This window comes from Gracilinanus agilis, chromosome 6 (genome assembly GCF_016433145.1).
Source record: "Gracilinanus agilis isolate LMUSP501 chromosome 6, AgileGrace, whole genome shotgun sequence".
In the NCBI taxonomy this organism is placed as follows: domain Eukaryota; kingdom Metazoa; phylum Chordata; class Mammalia; order Didelphimorphia; family Didelphidae; genus Gracilinanus; species Gracilinanus agilis.
Window position 1 is genome coordinate 223,596,260 of NC_058135.1, and position 21,465 is coordinate 223,617,724.

At 36.8% G+C, this 21,465-nt stretch overlaps 1 protein-coding gene across 1 annotated transcript in view; it reads left to right on the forward strand.

Moving 5' to 3' along the window:
- Positions 1 to 1,726: 1,726 nt before the first annotated feature.
- FAM53A (family with sequence similarity 53 member A) overlaps positions 1,727 to 21,465 on the forward strand; it is an 80,563-nt gene continuing 60,824 nt past the window's right edge. The window contains exons 1-3 of the mRNA XM_044682232.1: positions 1,727 to 2,330; positions 17,303 to 17,357; positions 19,791 to 20,584. Coding sequence (XP_044538167.1) covers positions 2,214 to 2,330; positions 17,303 to 17,357; positions 19,791 to 20,584 — 966 coding nt within the window. The 5' untranslated portion in view covers positions 1,727 to 2,213. The remainder of the gene's footprint in view (positions 2,331 to 17,302; positions 17,358 to 19,790; positions 20,585 to 21,465) is intronic.

Below are 21,465 nucleotides of genomic sequence, written 5' to 3' on the forward strand. Positions count from 1 at the left end.
CCTTTTCCTCTTTACCTTTTTTTAAAAACTAGAAAATCATTGATAAATAGCCATAAAATAGAGATTGTACATGCAACCTTGATTCCATTAAATATTTATGTATGTCATTCTTTTTAAATCTTCCTAGAGTGTTTTGGCCTGTGAGAACAAACTTGTTGCCTTAAATTTATATTTTCTTATTGTCTCCATGCACTTGGATATATTGTTGTTGTTTTAAAAATGATGACAATACCATTTCCCCTTGTTTATTTGGGTTTATGTTTTGGGGTTTTGGCTTTATATGATTATTCACTTACAAAAATGAACAATATGGGAATAAAAAACAAAATTTTGACAGAATTGATGTTTATTGGCATCATGGTTTAGAAGCAACCCAATTAGAAAACTAGCTAACTTTGCATTTAATTGCTCACTTAATGATTAGCTGTTGCTGAGGGAACAGAAGCTAAATGACTGAGGAGTGAAGGAGAAATTTCTGTATTGGGTGGGATATTAGATCAAGTGAATTTTTTGGGTACAATTCAGATAGGATAGTTAGCAGAGAGTATGAAGTTTTGGCAAGGGTCAAGCATAAGGTGGTGTTTATTTTTAATATCCCTTATTTTGGTGGGGGTGGGAAAAGTTAATTGTTCCAAGTTTGCAGATGAGAAATATACAAGCTAGGGTATTATTAAAATTTAGTTTAAATATGTGACCGGAAGGATAACTTGATATTAAACAAGAATTTGTTTTGACCTATTCGCCACTCATTTCCTTACAATGTATTAATATTAAAAATAATTAAGACTGATATAAATATAGAAATTAGTACTTTAATTAAAGCCATGCTGAAAGATAAAGTCATTAGACCACGAGCTTATAAGAATTTAAAACCGCCGCCCCAGCCATTATTGTTACCTCCATGCGCTCAGTAGCTAAAGAGAAAGTTCCTCCTCACCCTGGAGATTTAAACTGTTCTCTGCATGGAGACGTAGGTGTCCCCATGCCCAAAGAACCGGAACCAGAAACCCGTTGGACCACGGGAAATGTAGTTTGATAATTTCCACGTGTCCATAGAAAATACATATATATACTTAAAGATGGCATCTCCCAAATTTCACTTTTACAAATGTTTGTCCTTCACTGAGAGAAGCTAAGGTAGCTGTCATAGAATACATTTCTACTCTTAAAAATATATTTAAAATAAGTTTTATTGATTATCTGTGTGATTTTTTTTTGCATCATATTTTACATTTCCACTATTCAAAGAGAATTGAAAGAAAATGGTTCCATAGCCTTCAATTAGGTTTTTAGAAGGGGAATCACTGGAGATACTTAGAAACTAAGAATCTTGTATGATGCAAATGATGCCACTTCTTTGTATACACAGGGGAATTTAAGTGCCATCTTACATCCTACCACGATGGAGATAGGTCTTTGAAAAATGGACAAAACTAAAGGAAAGAAGGGAGTTTAGAGAATATCTTTGCCTTTGGATCTTTCAAAAGAAGATAATTAAAAAAAAAAGAATAACCTTATTTGGAAGATGAAGCAACAATATATTTTTAGGGGTCTTATCTATCACTGATTTATAATATGAAAATCTTAAATAATAAAGGATAGGGGCAGCTGGGTAGCACAGTGAATAGAGCACCAGGCTTGGAGTTCAGAGGACCCAGCCTCAGACCCTTCCTAAGTGTGTGTCCCTGGGCAAGTTGCTTTAATCTTGATTGCCTAGCCCTTGCTGCTCTTCTGTCTTAGAAGTGATACTAAGACAGAAGGTAAGTTATTTTAAAAAAACAGTAAAGGATAGTAAAATTAGTGTAAATCTTAACTTGTAAGAAGTGAGGCTATGTAGTTTAATGAGTTGAATGACTAATTCTGGATATTATGCCATTTACTCCCTATGTTAAATTCAATCAGTTTGTGCTTTTTTAAACTATGAGAGGATAACGTACCAGATCATAGTATGCTTAAGTTAAACTAAAAAAAAAAAAAAAAGATTTTTAAAAGCATTTGATCAGTATGTTATGTGCATAATAATTGAGCTAAGATGATGATTTTTATAGTTACAAGTGATAATTTTTTTCTTTACAGAAAAGTAGGCATGAACCACTGAAAGGATCTTCACAGTAAACTCTTCAACTGTAAAATGGAAGTCTAAATCTTGAGACTGATTAGCATAGATCCAGCAATGGTCCAAGATTTGTGAAGTAGGACCCAGAGGAGCACCGATGCTTGTCAGTGTAAGCAGTGGAAAAGGGACAACTACCATGGTAACACTAATAACAGAAAAGCTACAGAACCAGAGCTTGGATGATCTCACTTGTAAAACCTACAACATTAACCTGGTAAGTTTTTACTATGGGTCTCTTGTCTCTGTTTTTTCTGTTTATCTGTTGAAAGTATTAGAGCCTTCCCTGTGTGCACCTGTATATGGAGTGTTTTCATGTAGTCTCCCTTTCTCCCTGTTAGGCCGTGAGTCTCTGAGAGCACAATTTGTTTTAGGCCTTCCTTTGTATCCCTAGAACTTGCCCCATTGCTTGGTATGTAGTGAGTGCTTAATAAGTGCTTATTGACTGATTTGACATTTGGGGCAGTAGCATCCAGACAGAAATGGTTGGAGCCGGGCCATATAACCTCCCACATCTCTTTGGTAGATTGATGTTTTTATCTGAAGCCTGGGCTCAGAGAGTCACTTCACTCTTTGGATCCCCAGTTTCCTCAATAGTAAAAGGAGTTGGACTAAGATTTCTTTTAGTTTTAATGTTCTGTGATCTTAGAGGTTGATTTTGGGAAATAGGTTTATGTGCCTCTCCCAGGGCAGGCTGCTTTTTTTTTTTTTTTCCCAAGTGAGGTGAAGGATCTCTGTGTTCCAGAAACAAACTGAAATATACGAATGAGTTCCCCAAAACTAAATGCAAAAATTGAAATTTTTTTAATGTAGTCAGGTATAAAAGATGATTGAGTAGATGAGTGGAATAGAGATAATCTAATCTGAATAATAAAGTAAGAGAAGAGATAGGAAAGCTGGAAATTTACATGGGTTTTAGATGTTCAACAATTATGGATTTGAGATAGATAATCTTTTTTAAAAAGAAATTAAAAAAAATTAAAAGCCTTTCCTTCTGTCTAAAAGAATTGATACTAAGTAAAGGATAGGTAACTGAGGTTAAAGTGACTTGCCCAGGATCTTATAGCTTGGAGGTTCTGAAGTCAAATTTGAATCTAGGACCTCCCATCTTTAGACCTGGATCTTTGTCCTCTGAGAGCTACCTTAGTTGCCACCAGATATATAATCTTAATAGTTAAACATCTCATTTTTCAGCATTGATTACTTTCAAATGAGGATTGCCATTTTTCTTTTAATTAAGGAACCTATTGAGCAGAGAGGCTACAAAATATCTTAGAAAGTACATGTCTTCAGAAATTTATTACATATTGAATCAGAAAACTTTTGAATGACTTATTTTCTTTATGTCTTTGTTTCCTTAGCACAATGTCTTGCTTGTAGAAGGCACTAATAAAAGTTGGGATAAATTGAATTTTGCCACATATGTCATAGTTACTATTGGTGGTATCACCGTTATTATAAAGAAGAAGAAAAAATAAGGCTTAGATTAAGTGCCTTGCCCATGATCACCATGCAGCTAACAGGATTTAGTTGTCTATGCAGCCCCACTCCTGGCTACTATCCACCTTCTAAGGCAGAGCTCTGGCCATTTTGTTCCCTTGTTGGGCAATCTCTACAGGCTCCCTCCTCAGCTTGGTCTCTGTTTCAAGATTGATTTCACATTAGTCCAAACCAGCTTCCTTGCTATTACTTCAGAGCTGGATTCACCTCTGAGAATTCTTAATTCCTTTAATGCTTAGTTTTGTCTCCTTCCTCAGTTTATCTTGTTTTTTCTTATTTGTTTGTCTCTTGTATCCACTAGCAGAATGTAAAACTTGTAAGGTCAGGAATTTGTTCATTTTTGTTTGTCTCTCATATGTTACATAGGGCCTTCCTTGTACAGAACAGGGACTTGTTTTTTAAATGCTTGTTGGATTTAATTAAATCTGGAATTGTGATTTATAGAAGGAATATGTAGGGCAGAGAGTGGGCCTCAGGGTTTATAAAGCCCATGTTCTGAGGGGAGAGGAGGATCCTGGTGCTACTGTGCATATATTTGATCAAGATGGCACTCATTGGGCGTACAAAACATTTTCCTAATGGCCTCCTTCCCCCTCCCATGGTTTTGAATTAAGCAGCTGGTCACTTAAGTTTAGGAGAGTATGTTGGTAGCTTTCAAGCCCTATCTCACGAGTGAAAAATGTAATTTCTCAGATGAAATTTTCATACCATCTTCAACATTTTTAGAAATTTGACATCATAACAATTAAAGTATTCCAAAGTAGAAAAAACTGTCTTATGAGCGAGTGAGTTTCTAGAGCCCTGGTGGTCTTCAAGTAGAGGTTGGATGGTTATTGTTGTAGAAGAGTTCTTTCTGGGTAAGGCTTGGGACTTGTGAGGTCCCTTCCAGCTCTAGATCAGAGATCTTATGCCTAGTGATCTTTGTTGATCCTTCCAGCTTTTGTGATTGGACATTGTAGGATTGTTAATTCTGAGAACACTACAGGTGGGGCAGAAGAAGACCAAGCCTTTGTCCTCATAGAAGTGATTGATGTTGCACACTGATAATCTAAACTGTTCAATTTCTTTCTAAGGAGAGCTAGTTCTTCTTTGAAGGGCAATGTTGAAGATGGTATGAAAATTTCATCTGAGAAATTACATTTTTCACCGAGTAATTGTTCAAATTCCAAGATTTCACTGAAGATATGGTCGAGATACAGTGAAAAGTTTAAATAAAATCACTCGTGAGATAGGGCTTGAAAGCTACCAACATACTCTCCTAAACTAAAATTAAAGCACATAGGGATTGAGAATTACCAAGCATTGTGGTTCATCATTAGGCTCAGAATAAAACTGGGTCTTTGATGTGCTCCATTCAACACTTGTTTCCTAAAATACAAATTTTAACTGTAAAATAATGTTACTGACTTTCTGGGTGGCTTGTAAACTGGCTTGGAAAAGCTGTTCCAAGAGAAGAGTTCCAAAAATATGTTGGAGCAATGGCAGCCTCCCAAGGGTGGTGGTGGTGGTGGTGGTGTTGTGCAGCACATTGAAGGTCACTGTTCATTGGCATAGAGAAGTATACTACTTGAAAAAAGTTCAGTCTCATTATTTTTTCATTCCACATAAAGCTGCCCCCTGCCTTTTATGACCAAACACAGTTATGGTATTGTTTGAATCTGTTCTTACTATGATTTGGAAATAATTTTGAGCTATGCTAGATATGTGGAATTGAGGAGGAGGATTTCTATCTCTGGATGCTCTTTCAAAAAGCCGAACAGTGCTTGGAGCCAGAAGACCTTTGTGTAAGCTATGAAACAACTGATTATAGCAATTAAGTTCACTGTTATAGTTAGCAGAATTTTTCTGAAAGATAGACGTATTGGGACTTCTCTGTGGTTTATGTGCTAATAAAGTAGTAAATGAAAAAAAAGTGATGCAAGATAAAAATGAAAGAAAAAACATCTTATCCTCATTCTGCCTCTCAGCTAACTTTATCCTATAGATATTTTACTGATAAACAGGAAATGTATAGAGTTCTACAATAAAGTCTGGACTTAATATTATCAATATTTGAATTAGGGAATGACGGTCATATGATTTGACTCCTTTTGGGGAGAATTTAAAGGTTGTGAATACTTTGTTTAGCATATTGACAACTGCCAACTGTATTTGGTGTATTTTCTTTACAAATGGGTTTAGTGCAGTATTTTAAGCTAACTCAACAAAACCTGGGTCTGCCAGGATGGATACCATTGTCTTTAATTGGATGAACATTGCTGCTTGTCTTAGAAATTGTTCTTGCCTCTCTTCAGCTATCAGAGTAAGTTTTGTCTAGTTAAACACCACCATGCTTTGGGGCCTATATAAAATAGGCTTCTGGGAGGTAGTTGTTCATGGGTAAGATGTGAATCTAGGTGTGGCAGGAGATAGAGGACCGGGCCTGGAGTCAGGAAGACTTCTTCCTGAGCTTGAATCTGGCCTCAGACACTTACTAGCCATGCAACCCTGAGCAAGTCATTTCACCCTGTTTACCTCAGTTTTCTAATCTGTAATATGAGCTGGAGAAGGAAATGGAAAACCACTCCAGTATCTTTGCCAAGAAAACCCCAGATAGGGCCATGAAGAGTTAGATACCACTGAAAAATGACTTGACAACAAAATGTTGAAAAGATGTGAGAATTGAATTTGTTCATGAAGGGTCTCCATTTAATACTAGGAAAGGCATGCTCTGACACAGTATAGTAGGGTCTCAATTATAGCCATATCTAGTGAACAACGTTATGATAAACATTCAAGTAGATTTTTTTTAGTTGGGTCAGATATTGTATTAAAATTTAGATCAGTTCATTTCATTTAATTATTAATATTATTATGTAATAAATATAATAATATAAATATAAAATATAATAATGAAATATTAAATAATATTAATTTTCTGCTTACTGTGATTGATACTGAACAGGAAGAGAATTTCTGTTCTTGTGAGAACTTATGTTATAGGGGGTGGGGGTGATGGATATACCACCTGTACAAATCATACAAGGTAATAAGGTAGTAGAACCAGGAATCCTAAGCAGCAGCATGGAGATCTCACGAATGTGTGCTGGGCAGGGAAAGTATAGAAATAGGAGCTGGAGTGCTGAATGTGAGGGAACAGTTTAGAGTGGAAGGAGCCTGGAAGTGTTAGGAGGTCACTGCAATAGTCCAGGCAAGAAGTGATGAGGGTACAACAGTCTAGAGAAGGGGATTTTAGGCAAAACATATTGCCTAAAGATGCCAAGATTTGGTAGCTGTTTGGATGTGTAAGGTGAGGAAGAGTAAAGATCAAGAAGGATTCTCGGATTGTGAGCATGGATGATTTGGATAGGGATGGAGCCTTCTGCACAAATAGGGAAGCATTGAAGATGAGTGGGTTTGGAGGGAGAAATAATGTTTTTGACATGTTGAGTTTGAAATTTTTGAAATGTCTAATATGTCTCATCAAGGAGAGACTTGGGAAAGAAACTAAGACTGAATAATTGATGAATAGACTTGATGAATAGTTTCTTCCGAAGTCACCAAAAGAAGGTGTAGGGAAGAAGTTGGTGCCTTGGGGGGGACATTTGCAGGTGTGTGAGAGATGAGGAAGTGGAGGCAACAAGAATAGGCAGCTTTTGGAGGCCAGAGTATAGGAGGATCGTTATTTCATTTCACAAATAATGCAGAAAATATTAATTATTTTTATATTATACCATTATTAAATTATTGTTAAAATTAAAAAGAAAAAGTTCATGAACCCTAGATTAAGAAGCCCTGGTCTCATTTAACTGCCTTTCTTGCTGTTCTTCACACACATTCTAGTTCCTTCTCCACAGTTTGGAAACCCTTCCTCCCCACCTCTACTCTTTATAGATTATTCCAAACAAATATTCAAAAGTCCCTCATATCTTTAAAGACTCAAATCAGGTACCACTTCCTTCATGAGGCTTTCTCCATCCTCCCTCCAACCCAGCAATTTGTGACTCCTCACCAGTTACATTTTCGTTGATTTCGTATGGTAACATTTTCTTTTGTGTATCCACAACTGTATTATATTGTCTGTCCAGAAAGAATGGAAGCTTTTTGACAGTAGGGATCATTTTATGTTCTATCTTTGGGACCTGTGCAGCTAAATGCTTAGCACATGGACATTCAATAAATGCTTATAAATTGATCTGAAACTTAAACTTAGGTCTTTGATCTTTCTCTTGGCTCATTCTTTCTACTTCATTATAAAATCCACCTGAAGAAAGAGTAATTGAATTGGCCCAGTGTCTAAGATTATAAAGGTGTTTGTATAATTTAATTTTTGCTAGTGTAGGAAAATTTCTTTTTAAGACTTGAATTCTTATCTTACATTAAAGAAAAGAAGAAAATGAACTTTTAGAGTTCCAGTTCAATAATAATGGAATGTTTACTTTAATTTTTTCCCATTTCAGAATGAGCTTGTCTTATACTTGTTGGCTACTTCACTTTAGTTCTGCATGGAGAATTTAAAAATCTGAATGAGCTCTATGTATGTGCCCATTTCATTTAATGGAAGTGGCATAATTAGAGTTAATAGTATGTGGGATCAAATCCCAGTTTTGATGTTTTTTTTAGTTGTATGATCTCAGGCATGCAGTTTTACCTAAACCTATTTTCTAGTTTGTGAAATGGGGGCAATACTGTGTGGAAACACAGAATTTGTGACTTGGAAGGGGCAGGATTGCTGCAGAGGCCAATCGCATTCAAATCGTCCACATATGAAGAAATCCCCTCCCCGGGGATCTCTCCAGATAAGAAGTGATTGTAGAGCTAAGTAGAATGAGCCTGTCACCGATACCAGCAGCTCTCATTTTTGGGAGGTTTTTTCTCACATCAAGTTTGAATTGAGTTTTCTCTGCTAAATTTGCCCTTTTTCTTCAACTGACTCATTTGACAAGGTCTTTCCATCATCATTTGAGTTGTCCTCCTCTGGATGCTGTTCAGTTTATTAAATGGACTTAAATTGTGGTGCCCAGAAGTGAACACATTATTCCAGGTGATATCTGAAGGCAGACTGCACTGCAGCTCTCACCTTCCCTCTTCTGGAAGCTGAAGCCCTTCTTCTTGTAATCCAAGAGACTTCTGACTGTTTTCACTGCTATGTCATTGCTGACTCATCTTGAGTCCACTCAGATCTTCAAATCATTTTCAGAATTGTTATTTAACCAAGCTTCTAAACTTGATTTTTTTTGTACCCAAGTGTAAGACTTTAGTTGTTTTTGTTTTTGTTTTTTAAACCCTTAACTTCTGTGTATTGACTCCTTGGTGGAAGAGTGGTAAGGGTAGGCAATGGGGGTCAAGTAACTTGCCCAGGGTCACACAGCTGGGAAGTGTCTGAGGCCAGATTTGAACCTAGGACCTCCTATCTCTAGGCCTGACTCTCAATCCACTGAGCTACCCAGCTGCACCCCCCCAAGTGGAATACTTTACATTTATCCTCCTTGAGTTTCAGTAGTATTAACCCTCTGAGTTGTGCAGAAAGTACTTTGTATAATTTGAAGTCCTATAGGAATATAATTTACTATAATTGCTGTGGGGTACAGTAGTATGGTGGATGATGATGTAATGGATACTTTTAGGCAGACCCATGAAAATGTGTTTGAACAGACTTTTAGCCAAAAGGCTCTTGTAGGTTTGGTCTAGATTCTGGACATAGATGAACCCTCTTGACAACAAATCCCAACCCATGCACTCCTTCTTTGCTATTCTTATTCATGGTAGAATGATGCCAGGTTATGAGGGTATTCATGTACTTTAAGAATATTCTCAGATATTCCTAATTCATCTACAAATAGATCTGTTTTTCTTTTGAGACAAGATTCCAGAGAACTTGCCTTCTTCTTTACTTAATTTTTGCCCTCTTCTGAGATTTATATTTACATGTGGATTTTAGAGAACTGGTACAGGTAAAACATATTTTACACCAACATAAATTTTTTAAAACTGAAAACATTTAATTAATTAATTTAGAATATTTTTCCATGGTTACATGATTCATGTTCTTTCCCTCCCCTCCCCCCACCTTCCTGTAGCCAACAAGCAATTCCACTGGGTTTTACATGTTTCATTGATCAAGGCCTGTTTCCATATTATTAATATTTGCATTAGGGTGATCGCTTAGAACAGTGGTTCCCAAACTTTTTTGGCTTACTGCCCTCTTTCCAGAAAAAATATTACTTAGCAGCCTCTGTCACATACTATCACCGCTCCCAAATACACCTGTGGCCATCATCTCTCCTTGGATCGCTGCAGCACCCACCAGGGGGTGGTGGCGCCCACTTTGGGAATCACTGGCTTAGAGTCTACATAATGAATCATATCCCCATTGACCCATATGATCAAGCAGTTGTTTTTCTAATGTGTTTGTACTCCCACAGTTCTTCCTCTGAATGTGGATAAGTTTTCTTTCTCATAAGTCCCTCGGAATTGTCCTGGGTCATTGCATTGCTGCTAGTAGAGAAGTCCGTTATGTTCGATTGTACCACAGCATATCCTTCTCTGTATACAATGTTCTCCTGGTTCTGCTCCTTTCACTCTGCATCAGTTTCTGGAGGTTGTATCAGTTCACATAGAATTCCTCCAGTTCATTATTCCTTTGAGCACAATAGTATTCCATCACCAACAGATACCACAATTTGTTCAGCCATTCCCCAATCGAGGGGCATCCCCTCATTTTCCAATTTTTTGCCACCACAAAGAGCGTGACTATAAATATTTTTGTACAAGTCTTTTTCCCTATTAACTTTTTGGGATATAAACCCAGCAGTGCTGTAGCTGGATCAAAGGCCAGGCAGTCTTTTAAAGCCCTTTGGGCATAGTTCCAAATGGCCATCCAGAATACACCAACATAATTTGATTTACTTGGAATTTTAGCTTATACCATTATTTCAATCTAGTATGTTCATCTGTATTTTAAACCGTGGAAATAATGTGCTAGGCAAATAGGGTCAAGTGACTTGCTCAGGGTCATATAGCTGGGAAATATCTCAAACCCGGGTCTTCCTGACTCTAGGCTTGGTACTCTATCCTCTCCTGGGAATGTTAGATTAGTTTCTTAGTTGTATAATGATAACTTTTTAATGACATTAGAATTATTCTGTTTTTTGGTCATTTCCTTTGGCTATGTTTTTCAATGTGTAGTTTGCAGTTATATGATCAGTGAAATGATTGATAAATGTTTAACATTTATTGTGGATTGGAGAGTATTGGAGATTTGCTTCAAAGACCGTAATATTTATTATGGTGGCCACAGTGAATTTTATTGATATTTAAGATCATAGGATGTTTCTGTCATGCCCTTGTTTGCTTTTTGAATGTTATTAATCTAGTTGATTAATTATCAATTTCAGGACAAACATGGCTTGTTCTTGAAATCATGGAAAATTTAGTGTTTCAAGTGAATAATCTTGAAAAAATTTCCAAAACTGGTGTTTTTAGTGACAGTGTATGCAGGAGAAAGAGAATTGATTTGGCGTCAGTTGCCCCAGAATTCAATCCTGGCTCTGACACTGGCTGTATGATCATGGCTAGTAAAGTAGAACCGACAGTCCTTGCATTGGCCACCTCTCAGGGTGATGGTGAGGAAGACATCCCAGTGTTGATTGTAACGGTAAGCCAGGTTGTTGTCTCAAGGCAGCAGATGTCGTCCCCAGTCTTGCTGCCTTTTGGTGTGCTTGATGATCTACGTTTAATTAGGATGATGCTTACTAAGACTGTAGGTGTCTGTAATAATCCTGGAACTGTTGGATGTAGAGTAAAGAAAGGAGAAATGATTTTTCTGTTTTGTTTCAGATCAATGACATAGTGTATTAAGGCAGTTGTTAGTGAAATGAGAATTTAAATGCATCAGTCTTATTTAAAATTAAATTCGGCCCCTTCCAAAGATTCATTTTTAGGAAGCCTCAAAACTTTAGGACATTGATTTTGGATAATGGTGGAACACATTTATATAACACTATAAAGCTGACAGCAATATGGCAAGGTGTGTCATAGGAATATTTTCTGTACTCATTTTACAGAGGAGAAAATGGAAGATTAAGAAAATTAAGTGACTTGCTTCTGAGCTCTCTGTGTCAGAGTGAGGAGCTGGGAAAATATTTTACTATGGGTAGCCCAGTCTGTTTTTATCAAATGTGGCCAAGTTAAAATTGCCAAATTTCTGTTTTACCACAAAATCTTTTCATTTTTCTTCATTCTTAAAATAAAAGTTAGGGACTATAGTGAAATATTTGTCTTTTAAAGGAAGTGTACAAAATGTTTTGTCCACATACCAGCTGCATTTTTTTTCAGTTCGATGTTTATTAATTGCCTGGTGTGTGCCAGGCACTATACTAGATACAGGATCCTAACTTTTGTTTTATTTTTTTCTCTATTAAATTTTTTATTTTTAAAATTTTTCCACGATTCCTTGATTTCATGTTTTCTCTTGTACAAAAATTTTTATAGCTGCACTCTTTGTGGTGACAAAAAATTGGAAAATGAGGGAATCTTCTTCCATTGGGGAATGGCTAAACAAATTGTGGTATCTGAGTGATGGAATTCTATTGTGCTCAAAGGAATAATGAACTGGAGGAATTCTACGTGAATTGGAAACACCTCCAGGAATTGATGCAGAGTGAAAGGAGCAGAACCAGTAGAATATTGTACACAGAGACGGATACACTGTGGTACAATCGAACATAACAGACTTCTGTACTGGCAGCAATGCAATGACCCAGGACAATTCTGAGGGACTTATGAGGAAGAACACAATCCAATCCAGAGAAAGAACTGTGGGAGTAGAAACACAGAAGAAAAATAGCTGCTTGATCACATGGGTTGATGGGGATTTGATTGGGGATATAGACTCTAGACGATCACCTCAGTGCAAATATTAATATAGAACTAGGTCTTGATCAATGGCACATGTAAAACTCAGTGGAATTGCTCATTGGCTATGGGAGGGGGATGGGAGGAGGGGAGAGAAAGAACATGAATATGTAACCATGGAAAAATACTCTTAAATTAATTAAATAAATAAACTAAAAAGTGTCTGTGTATATATAAAATATATATTATTACTCGAACCCATTTCCATATTATTCATTTTTGTAAAAGAGTAATCCTTTAAAACCCAAACCCCAAATCAACATACTGATATAAACAAGTGGAAAAGCATATGTTTTTCTTCTGGATTTCTACTCCCAAAGTTTTTTCTCTATGTATAACGTTCTTTCTCATAGGTCCCACAGAATTGTCCTGGATCATTACATTGCTATTAGTAGCAAAGTCAGTTACTTTTGATCATCCCTCAGTGTTACAGTTTCTCTGTATAATGTTCTCCTGGTTCTGCTTATTTCACTTCACAGTAGTTCATGTAGGTCTTTCCAATTCTTATAGAAATCCAACAATTCATCATTTCATATAGTAATACGTGTGTGTGTGTGTGTGTGTGTGTATGTGTCTATTATTCCATGTGGTAATATGATAATTCCTGTTATGGTAATCCATAAATATATTAATATAGTAATCCAATCCAATAGTATTCCATCACATGCCACAATTTATTCAGCCATTTCCCAATCATCCCCTCAGGACATCCCCTTATTTTCCAGTTTTTTGCTACCACAAAAATCCAATTTTAAATATTTTTGTACAAAGATTCTTGCCCAGATTTTTTAATCTCTTTGGGATATAAAGCTGGTATTGGTATTCTAGCTGTATTTTTAAAAATATTTTAATGTTCTTGTTTTTTTTTTTCTTAAACCCTTAACTTCTGTGTATTGGCTCATAGGTGGAAGAGTGGTAAGGGTGAGCATTGGGGGGTCAAGTGACTTGCCCAGGGTCACACAGCTGGGAAGTGTCTGAGGCCGGATTTGAACCTAGGACCTCCCGTCTCTAGGCCTGACTCTCAATCCACTGAGCTGCCCCTCTTAATGTTCTTTTTTGATGAAAACTTTTCTTTTCTTTTAATAACAAATTTCCACAGAAGTTTTACAAAGTCATATTATCCATATTGTCTCCCTCTCTTTTTCCCTCCTTCCTCCCAAAGCTGATAAGCAATTCGGACTGGGTTATACATGTATTATCATGCAAAACACATTTCCATACTCATTTTTGTAAGTCATATATCCAAATAAACGAGTGATAAATCTTATGTTTTCATCTATGTTTCTACCTGAACAGTTCTTCCTCTAAAGGTGGATAGCATTCTTTTTCATAAGTTCCACAGAATTGACCTGGATCATTGCATTGCTGTTAGTAGCAAAGTATCACATTTGATTGTCCAACAATGTTATTGTTTCTGTGTATAATGTTCTCCTGGTTCTGCTTATTTCATTTTGCATCATTTCACATAGGTCTTTCAAGCTGTTTCTGAAATCATCCTGTTCATCATTCATTATAGCAATTCTTTGCCACCACAAAATGAGCAACTATAAATATTTTTGTACAAACAGGTCATTTCCTATTTTTAAAAATCTCTTTGGGATATAAACCCAGTAGTGGTAATGCTGGATCAAAGGGCAGGCATTCTTTTATAGCCCTTTGAGCATAATTCCAGATTGCCCTCCAGAATGGTTGGATCATTTCACAACTCCTTCAAATGTGCATTAGTTTCCCAATTTTGCCACATCACCTCCAACATTTATCATTTTTCTTTACTGTCAGATTGACCAATCTGATAGATGTGAAGTGGTTCTTCAGAGTAGTTTTAATTTGCATTTTTCTAATGAAGAGGGATTTAGAACATTTTTCATATGATGATTGATAGCTTTTATTTCTTCTTATGAAAACTGCTTATTTATATCCTTTGACCATTTATCAATTGGGGAATGACTTGTATTCTTATAAATTTGACTTAGTTCTTTATATATTTGAGAAATGAGACCTTTATCAGAGAGATTTGTTATAAGATTTTTTTCCCAGTTGCTTTCCTTCTAATCTTGGTTGCTTTGTCCAGCTGTATTAATGTTAAGGTACATAAAACTTCATTACTGGACAAAACTTAAGAAGCTTAATCTTAATGAAATATTTACTAAATTAACTGGTTCCTATCATCATCTCTGTCCTCTTAATTTGTGATTAGGATCTGAAACCTCATTTAGAGTCTTGAGATTCTCAAATCCTTTAGCTATTTGGTAGCAAAGACTTTTTTTTTTGCTCTTTTTCTTTAGGTGAGGAGATGAAACATCTTTAGTGGCTCATTAATTTGAAAAAATGCTTCAAAGTATTTCTAGCAAGTTTTGTCTGGAAAGAGGTAGTCTTAATTTCCGGAAGGATTTCTTACAATACTATATTGAGCATTTTTGCTACATAACCCGAGTTCAAGGTCTTAACTTGGGCAGAACTTCGTATTAACAAACAGTATAAATTTTTCATTGCTCAAGGATGTTTACTTAAAAACTGAATCTGTATCTAGAAAGGAAGTCTTAGAACAATAGTATCTTCTTTCTGGTTTAATAATAATAAAACACATGTACACAAAACAAAACCCAGGATCCAAAAAAAAAAAAAAAAGCTTGTAAAATAGGAGGCATGTTACAATAATCAAACCTTTTTCTGACTTGAAAAACATATAAATTTCTCTTTTATTCCCAGATAAGACTGTTAGGAAAGCAGGACTATGAAGTCATGGAGACATTCTAGGGGGAGTAGTTAAAAATATTAATGAAAAAAGAATTATTAGTGTTAAAATTCCTTTTATCATACTCTTTAATTTTTTAACATTTTTTTAAATTAAAAAAAAATTTTAACCCCTACCTTCTGTCTTAGATTTGATCCCAAGTATCATTTCCAAGGCAGAATGGTAAGGGCTAGACCATTGGGATGATTTGAGGCCTTCTGGCTCTCAATTCCCTAAGCCACCTTGTTACCCTTAAATGATAGTATTTTTAAAAGAAACATATGCCCCATAGATGTGCACATACAACAACAATCATTTTATAGAAAATATATTTCTCCTTAAAGTGTCTTTAAGAACTATATTGTGTGTGTGTGTGTGTGTGTGTGTGTGTGTGTGTATGAGAGAGAGAGAGACAGACAGACAGACACACCCCCCCCCCCCCCCCAAACTTCTCTTTTCCAGGCCAAATTTTGCCAGGTCCTTCAACCTATTATAGTATGATCTGAACCTTCACTATACCTGTTTGTCCTCTGCTGGTTGTCATTGAGCTTGGGCCACTGATGGGTTGATATTGGGCTAACTTTTCACGTAAACTTAGTTCAAGTTTATATGTTGAGTTAACTTTATGATTAAATGATTCAATTGGGTATTCAACAACATTGTCAGTGTTTGCTAAGGGTCCAAGGAAAACACTCAAACAAAAACTGTGTTTCTCTGTCCTTAAGAAGGAATCAATAGACAGTACACACAGATAAAGAGAATAGAATTTGGCAAAAAAAAATATATTGGCAGGAGTGTGTCTACCCAAGGATCAAAGAAGGCTTCATGGAAGATGTAGGGAGGAAAAAGCCAAAAAGCGAATGAATCTTTTCTCTCTTAGAGTAAAGGGGAAGTAACAGTTTCTGAGATGATAATCTGTGTAGGCCCGATTAGATAGTTTATGATTCTGCCAATTAGTTTACCAAGTTGTAGGAATATTGGAGTTAGAATTAATTATTGAATTTTTTCATTTTTGATATGCCATGAAAGATCTCTAAAACTACAATTATGTACTTGTTCAATAAATTTATAAAACTTAACATTGTAATAATTTTTTTGCATATTTAGTTAAAGGTAAAATTAAGTTCATAGAAAAAATTCATTAATCTTTGACAAATGAAAAGTCAGGAGTTTTCAAAATAGAGACTTTACTTCTAAATCTCAATTAACACCAGGCTCAGATTTGTAATTCAACAGTGATAGACAGGATTGTGGACTGAGAGCCGGAAGGGTCCTTGGATTTCATGGGACCTTTCACTGAGGAGAAAACCAGCTAGACAAATGAAGTGAGTAACCCAGAGCCACTCAGATCTTTCAGGCCTGGTCTGGACTTGGCCTTGTAGGATGGGATTCCCAAGTAGAATATTCTTTCTTTTCCTCCACTTCTGCCCCTAACCCATCCTGGCTGCTCATCCTAGGTCTGCTCCCTAAAACAGAACAGTTTCTGATGGATGTCACTGGGGAGAATTTCCTTACCTGGAGTTCTACCCAGATGAAATTTTAGATTTGAACCACTCCCCTTCTCCAGACCAACAATGTGCTGTTACTTTGGAGTTTTGAGTTCCTTCTGAAGCCTTAACATGAGCCTTCATCTCTAACCTCCACCCCATCCCCACACATGGATCTGCCCTTTCTGGTGTCATTGGAGGTAAGGGGCAAAACTGTTTGAACTATCTTCCCACCCACATACACACAGACTGGAAAGAAACCCAAGAATAGCCTAGGTGCAAGTGAGGAAAGATGAAACAGATTTAAGGGAAAAGTAAGCAATAGACCAATTGCTCTCTAAACAAGCCACCAAATAGTCTTCTTTTCAGCATCACTAAGTAAGCAGGTACATCAAGAGACATCCAAGAGGTCTAAGTTTTCCTTTTAAAAATTTGAAACAAAAAAAGCTTGGTAATAAGCAGAATTGAGTTTGGAAATATTTAACTATTTTTTGACACACAGTTTGTGCTCACTGTCTTTCACACCATGTATGGTTGTGTGGTGTTGAAACTTCTTTCTCTGATTAATTTCAGTACTCATCTGAGGAGCTGAACAAAAGTGGCAGCTTGTTCCCTTTCGAAATCAATGGTAAGTTCTTCTAAAAGCCCTGGCTGCGAGAGACACTGAGGTAATTGGGGCGCTCAGCAGCCTTTCTGTTGCAAATCAGGTGAAATGGGGGCTGGGACCTGCTGCCATAGAGCCTGCTGCTTTGAGCTGGCCTTGGGACAATACCCAGAATCACTGGTTATTAGTTTTCTGCTTGTGATCTGCTTTGCATAGTAAAAGCTCTTGTAAGATGTTTTTGTTCAATATCATTCGGTATGTCTAAATGCTCTCTTCACATCCCCATCCCCCTTTTCAGACTTTCTCTTGAGGTAGCTGTTAGAAAAATGACAAGCATGACTTGCGTCTTTGGGTTCCATGATCATGTCATAGTCCCCTGTGGCAGAGGGTATCTTTTAGCAGACTCTTTTTATTTTATTTTTTAATCTGATTTAAAAGGAGCTCCAAATGAAGAGAATACTTGGAAAAGAAATATCTTTTGGCTTATTTTTAAATGAAAGGAACAGAAATCTTGCTTTGTTGATATATATACTAGCTGGATAAAGTTGAAATACTCAATTAGTTTTGGACCTTGATGTCAGGCCCATGATATCCTATGTAGTTTCAGGGAAGGAGTCCATTGCATCACCTTGTACATAGAGAAAGAAGTAAATGTTTTTTGTTAATATTAGACTTCTTGGATAATGTGAGAATTTCTCAGTATTCAAGGTATTTCATTTGGTTACCAATTTTGCAGCTAACTTTGAAAAACTGTCTAACAAAAATAAGGTTTTCCTTTTAATTTTTATCTTAGGCTTGTCAATTATTTTTACCCATCATTATACAATGTTTAAGAATGGTTGTAGATTATAATGAATACAGTTAAAGAAAGCAATTGGATACAGGAGTCTATGTTGTGGCCAATAGATTTAGTGCCTTCCTGCCCCGAATCCCTGCCTTGAAGCCAGAAGATGTTTCTGAAGTTCTTAAAGCTTTGTTCTGGTAGTTATGAGAAATACCAGTGCCAATAAATAAAAGCTTTGTTTAAAAAACTAAAAACTATAATGAAAATGAGGGAATATTTTTACTTTTTAGTACATTATGTGGAATATCAATGTCAGGAGGGAAATGTAGTCTCTGTATTAAAGTTTTAGCTTTCTTTTTAAGAATGGAAGAGAATATTACTGACCATAAACATGTTGATAAAAACAATATTTGAGGGCAGCTGGGTAGCTCAGTGGATTGAGAGTCAGGCCTAGAGACAGGAGGTCCTAGGTTCAAATCCGGCCTCAGCCACTTCCCAGCTGTGTGACCCTGGGCAAGTCACTTGACCCCCATTGCCCACCCTTACCACTCTTCCACCTATGAGACAATACACCGAAGTTAAGGGTTTAAAAAACAAAACAAAACAATATTTGACTTGTAAGCAGATTAATAAAATGGCATGACCTAAAAGAAGTTTAGTAAAATTGAATGAAAAAAGGAACATATTTTAGGTATTTTAGTTTGTGTAAGATAATTGTTAACTTAATGAGGAAAAAAAATACAAGTTACTCTTCATATCCTTATAAATGATGTTAGATCTAATAGTACCATGGGGTAATAATGAAAATTTTATTATGTATATCTTATGGTAGTCAATCACCTTCCCACATGGTTCTGGGGAAAGAGCCCTGGCACTGAAGTCACTTTATTGTGGGTTTGAATCACAGTTCTTGAGAATTGTTACCTTAAGTGACCTGGGGCAGGTCACTTAGTTTTCTTTGCCTCAGTCTTCCTCTCTGTAAAATACTAAGTGGATGACCTCAAAGGTTCTGTAGAACTGAAAATCTATGACATGTGACCTTTTAAGATATCTAAACTATCTCATGCAATTGTAAGGAAAAATTATTTTCATTTGAAGTAAATTAGTTTAAAAAATTGAAATAGATTATAATAAGTCTTTATTGTAGGTAACTTAAAATAAGATTGGTTTCATTTCTCGATGCTATTTAAAAACAGAGCAATTCCCAGAGACCTAACCTAAACAGACAGGAAATAACTTATTTGGATTTTATGTGTTAGTATTTAGTAAAAAATACTATCTTGCTAGCTAAAGCTACTAAGAAGTCTCAGTCACTGTTTGAAAGATGATAGTTAAATGGAGATTGGCTAAATGTCTCTTCTGAAGTATTGTACAGATCCATCATTGCTTATGTCTATGTAACTACACATAGGAATCTTCTTGATAGCTAATATAGTAAGTTCAGTTCAAAACTGGAATTCTAATAAATATCTAACTGAAAACTAATGAGAAGGAGAAGCTAGTTGTTATTAGCTTTTTAGTTTTTATTTTTATTGCCCAAAAGCCTGGTCCTGTATTTTCTGTTGTTTAATTCATTTTGCAATGGCATCTTTGCACTCAATTCCTGATAGTTAGCATTTTCCTCTTGTCCCGCTTCCTTGCTGATCTATATCCTTCCCTGTTTCCTTCAGTAGAAGAAAACCCTTGGAAGGTGTTGAATGGAGGATGTCCAATTCGAACCGAAGTGACCAAGGTTTCAGCTTTCCCTTTCTCATCATGCCCATTTAGTTCAGCAAACATGTGTCTCCAGTGGCAGCAAGAATCTCCCAGCCCATCGATGGTGTCAGGATGGATCAGTGAACTCAACCTGAATGAAAACTCTGGACAGCCTCTGGCCCCGCCTCCCAAACGACACTGTCGATCCCTGTCGGAGCCTGATGAGCTGGCTCGCTGCCGGTCCCCATGGAAACCTGGCAGTTCCAAGGTCTGGACTCCCGTTTCCAAGAGACGATGCAACAGCGGCGGCAGTGCCACCTTGCAGCGCTGTAACAGCGGCGGCAGTGCCACCCTGCAGAGAAGTACCAGCATCAGCCTGCCCCAGAGTGTCCTGCCGCTCCAGAATGTGTTCCCTGTCACTGGCTTCCACACATCTCCGGTGCCCAGGCCCTCCTCGGCCAGCAGTGGCTTCGTGGACAGCAGTGAGGGCAGCACCAGCTCAAGCATCCGCTGGAATTCTGCTGGACCTTGTGATTTTAACCCCAGGCGACGCCTCTCTCTCTCTCAGGAGCACATTCCCGAGGCAGGGAACCTCTTGCCTTCAGCTAATAGCACTCCCACGTCTACGCCAGAGCTTAGCCGGCGCCAAGGCTTGTTGAGATGCCGCTCACAGCCTTGTGTACTGAATGAAAAGAAAAGCCGACTAAAGCGAAGACGAGAGGAAGATGTTCGATGGAATCGTCCATCTTTAGACTTTTTAAAAATGACACGGGTGAGATTTTTACTTTGTTTGATAGGGCTTGAGCAACTTTTTGGTGTGGTATGTCTTTTTTCTTTAGCAGAGGGTGATTTGTAGAGAGGGAGAGTTTCCTAGTTGGGCTATGGATGCAATTTAGATCTTGGTGTATAAAACTTTGTGGAGCCTATTCTTTTAGTTACCTGTTTGAGATTTCTCTTTGGTAGCAGATCCTTATTTAGTGATTGAAGTATGTGGAGGACCTAGTTGTTGAAATACTTTTCATTTTGGAGTATTTACAAGTGATAGTTGTTTGTTGATTGAACTATTAAGACTACAGTCAAAACTGCAAAACTCTTTTTCTCATGTTTCTCCTCTTACCTGACATGAGTAGGTAAGGTTCATAGGCTTCAGTTCTTAGGATAATTCTTCTGGGATACATTTTTGAAGAGTTAGAATATTTCATTGAGGGAACTCCTTAATGTTTCTGACAAAGCAGATCAATAGCTCATCTGCAATTTATAATCTTAAGAGAGTCATCAGGAACCCAGAGATGAACTTGTACATGGTGACAAGGGGAATATATATGTCAGAGTCAGGACTTGAACCCATGTCTTCTGATTCCACAACTGACCTACTACACATACCGCCTCTTCCAGCAAATAATAAACTCCAAACACGATACTTGTTGCTGCCATGTGCTTGAATTTAAACTAGTAAACCTTTGGGGCACATTCATTTAATATTCATAATTCATTTAATTTAGATCTTGTTAGTTGGTTTGCTTTAATAGTTGATTAGAGGAGGAAGTTATTGGAAAAGAAGAAATACTAAATTAAACAATTTTAAAACAACATTGAAATATTGTTCATTCTCTTTATAAGTAGACAAGATTATGGTTAGAAATCTGTGATTCA